A 4,085-nucleotide genomic window follows, 5' to 3' on the forward strand; every position below is an offset into this window, starting at 1 on the left:
GGCAGGCAGATTTCTGAGTTCGAGGCCAGCCTGGTCTACAAAGTGAGTTCCAGGACAGCCAGGGCTATACAGAGAAACCCTGTCTCGAAAAAACCCAAAAGATAAAAATGGGGTAAAAAAGAAAGAAAAAATAGGGTGCTGGCTACAGTGTAAAAGGCCAGAGGCAGGGCAAGTACACAAGAGTTCCTACAGAGATCAAGGAGGACACTCCACATCAGTCTCTAACCTCCAAGTGCACCCCCACACACACACACACACTCACATACTTAACCACACACATGCAAACACATACATGCATGTACAAGTCATGTAAAATGAAAAAAACATAAAATAAAAGCGAGCAGTTTTTCTTGTATTACCTTGTGAAATGTCTGCCATTGGAATATTTCTCTGTTCTTTCCACGTTCTTGTCAAAACTAGACTCTGAAGAAATTTGTGCTTGGTTTCTCAGAGACCTTAAAGAGCGTGTGTTGTGGTAGGTTTCAGCTCCCGTAACTGAGAATCCATCCTTTAAGAAAAATGAAGAAAGCCGCTGTAAGTTTGACTTTAGTTAAGACCAACTTTATTTAAGTGCTAATAGTTTTCCTCTGATTATGTTATGTTAATAGTTGCTTTTAGTACAGGATGATTTTTATATCTCCCCATAAAACAATAAATCAAAATAATTATTTTATCACAAGTATTAGAACAGGCTATGAAACTGCAAATACAGGATTTACTCCCTGGCATGGTGGGTGACACTTGCCCGCAATCCCACCGCTTGGGGTGATGTGAATGGGACGGGCATGGGTGGGGGCATAGCAGCAGGATCAGAAGTCCAAGGTTGCGCATGTCTGTCAGTTACATTAGAGGGTGAGGCTGAGCACGGCTACTCACACCAAAAAATAAATAAAAGAACTACAAGGGAATGACACTTCTTTCTTCTTTTTAAGATCTATTTATTTTCTGTATCGGTATCTTGCCTGCCTGTGCCTGGTAGCTGTGGAGGTCAGAAGAGGGAGTTGGATACCCTGGAACTGGGGCTACAGACACTTGTAAGTCATCGTATAGGCGCTGGAAGTTGAACCCAGGTCCTCTCAAAGAGCATTAGGTGCTCTTAACCACTGACCCATCTCCCCAGCCCCAAACAACTAATATTTCAACAACAAAATTAACAGTCATCCCAACTCTGGATTTGCCGACTCTAACCCCTAACCCGACTTATCAAATCCCTATTATAGCTCTTCAGGGTCTCCTAATATTCCACCTTCTAAACATAAAATTAAGAGCCCTTTCTGGCTCATACTGCATTAAGACTTGTGTCATGGGCTGGTGAGATGGCTCAGTGGTTAAGAGTGCCGACTGCTCTTCTGAAGATCCCGAGTTCAAATCCCAGCAACCACAAGGTGGCTCACAACCATCTGTAACGAAATCTGGAGTGTCTGAAGACAACTACAGTGTACTTACATATAATAAATAAATAAATCTTTATTAAAAAAAAAGACTTGTGTCATGTTATTTATTACTCAACTCCACAAGCTCCACTCCCCATTCCACGTTGAGGTGTCCCTGCTTTAGCACAGGCCTGTAATTCCAGCTACATGGGAAGTTGAAGCAGGAATACATGTTCTGCCATCAATGAGGTGGTGACCCAAGAAAATACCATCACCTTCCTAAGCACATCCATAGTCGGGCATGGTGGTGTATGCCTTTGATCCCAGCACTTGGGAGGTAGAGGCAGGTGGATTTCTGAGTTCGAGGCCAGCCTGGTCTACAAGAGTGAGTTCCAGGACAGCCAGGGCTATACAGAGAAACCCTGTCTCAAAAAAACCAAAAAACGTACAAACAAAAAAGTACATCCATGAGTGGGCTTCAAGAAAGTGTTGCAAAGTCCAGAAATCTTCTACAAAGGGGATGTGGACTCCAGATGTACACTGATAAACAGGCTCAATAAATAAGTAGTGTTCCATGTTATATCCATGTTTGTCCAGAAAATGTAACGAGGGTGACGACTCACCAAACACTACACATTGGTAACTTAAGGGTCCACTACCACATAAAAAAATCTAGTCAATGCAGATGAGAACCTGTTGAAAGTGGAAATGACAGAACTGCCTTCAAAACTAAAACAAGGTACATTGTAGTTATGGGTCACTCTCCATACCTTCAGAATTTAAGGTCTGTCTCCAACATTAAACCAAGAAAAAAATCATAATAATGAATTTAAAGTGAATAAATTTAACCGTCCAAAGTACCATCTGTATCTGTATCTCTACCATCTGTTGAAAAATATGTGACTGGAAATTAAGAAATACTCAAAGACTAGGGTAAGCAGAGAGTTAAGGTTTTTTTTGTTGTTGTTTTTTGTTTTTGGAGACAGGGTTTCTCTGTGTAGCCCTGGCTGACCTGGAACTCACTCTGTAGACCAGGCTGGCCTCGTTAAAGGCGTGCGCCACCACACCTGGCTGAGAGTTAAGTTTTTGAAACATACATCTTACTTACATGGGACTAACTATAAAGCCCCCAGTTTATAAAACTTTTCAAATACAAAGCTATTTTATGTTTGGTATAGATGGTGTTTTGTAATATGAATCTGTCGTCCTTGAGGACGACCCCCTAATTAACCTCTAATTAGAAGATCTACAAAAATACCTTGATTTATAGAAGGGAGGACTTCATTTCAAAAATATAAGCGGGGCGTGGTGGCGCACGCCTTTGATTCCAGCACTTGGGAGGAAGAGGCAGGCGGATTTCTGAGTTCGAGGCCAGCCTGGTCTACAAAGTGAGTTCCAGGACAGCCAGGGCTGCACAGAGAAACCCAGTCTCGATAAAAACAAAACAAACAAAGACCGTTTCATCCCAGTCCCCACGGAAGCTACGTCTGTCTACAAGTGATTCACTTTATATAGTGCCAATACAAGATTAGGGTTGTCTGAACTAAGTGGACACTGCTGTGTCACTCCCAGCGCAGCGCTCCTGATCAGACTTCCAGTCTCCTGGCTCTTTTCCTACTCCCTCACTGCAACCAGACCATCACTACCGGTTTCGGAAACTTTAGTGTTGCTTCCTCAACCTCGACCTTTTTGGTGAACGCTGTCCCCCTTCCACCACCGCCGAAGCGGGGCGATGTGTAATCTCTCCGCACTGGTCCCAGCGATGGGCAAGAAGCATTTGCAAACCTCCCACTACAGAGACTGTAAATGCAGCATGAAGCTGCCAGAAAAGGAAAGCTGTGGGAGGTACAAAAACCGAAGTTCCAATTCCAGAACTGTCTACCACTCTCTGTTTACCTTTCTGGAGTCCATGTCTTCATCTGTCACACCGATAACCACCAACCACTACGGTCCTCTAAGGTTTGTCAAGAGACAAGCGCAACCACGCAATGTCGCCGTTCGTCCCTCCACATTATGCAACCTGATATTTTACTTCGCTTGAGTCTCACGATGGAACCTCCCTGGACCGTACGTGGAGGTCAGTGGACTCTTTACTGTCTGGGCCCGCAACTCCTAAGATGCTCCCGTGCATGCGCTCCAGCAGTCAGGGGTTCGCACTCCTCTGACTGACGCGACCCGGGGAAGGAACCGGGAAGGGGGTGATAGGGGGAGCACAAGGTCGGCCCAAAGCTCCTCCGCTCGGCCCTACGCAGCGCTTCGGCTCTAGGTTTCCTCTTGCGTAGAAAGAAAGAGGTGGCGACCAACTTGCTCTGCCCGCTTCCAGCCAGTTCTGTCTTTCCAGAACCTTCCACCTCGCTGGTCCGCGACAGCCCACCACCCCAGAGCGGGGCGCGGGTCTCCACCCCGGGGCCCAAGGCTCCCCGACCCAGGTCGGTACTCACGCCCGCCGCCTTGGACGCCGTCGATTTCCTCCCGGCTCGGCGCAATCTGGGCCGCCTCCCGCCGCTGTCCTGCAGGCTGAGGAACTCACTGGACAGGTCCAGAGAGTCGGTGGCCGAGGAGGTGGTGGAGCGACTGTGCAGCTCCAGGCTGCTGCGGAGGACCACCATGGTGCCCCGCTTGCAGGAGCCGGAACCCGAGGCTGGGGAAGAGGAGAACCTGGCTCCGGAGGAGGCTGCTCAGGCGCTCACGCGCTCTGAATTCTGGCGCCAC

General features: G+C 47.1%; 1 protein-coding gene across 2 annotated transcripts in view; it reads right to left on the bottom strand.

The window, feature by feature from the left end:
• Positions 1–4,085, bottom strand: part of Atad2 (ATPase family AAA domain containing 2) — a 45,277-nt gene that overhangs the window by 38,902 nt on the left and 2,290 nt on the right. The window contains exons 1-2 of one of the 2 annotated variants that reach the window (XM_021183846.1): positions 3,815–4,085; positions 360–508 (exon numbers count right to left, since the gene is read on the bottom strand). The exons of the other annotated variant lie outside the window; for it this stretch is intronic. Coding sequence (XP_021039505.1) covers positions 360–508; positions 3,815–3,982 — 317 coding nt within the window. The 5' untranslated portion in view covers positions 3,983–4,085. The remainder of the gene's footprint in view (positions 1–359; positions 509–3,814) is intronic. 2 annotated transcript variants of the gene reach the window in all.

Source organism: Mus caroli, chromosome 15, assembly GCF_900094665.2.
Source record: "Mus caroli chromosome 15, CAROLI_EIJ_v1.1, whole genome shotgun sequence".
Taxonomy (NCBI): domain Eukaryota; kingdom Metazoa; phylum Chordata; class Mammalia; order Rodentia; family Muridae; genus Mus; species Mus caroli.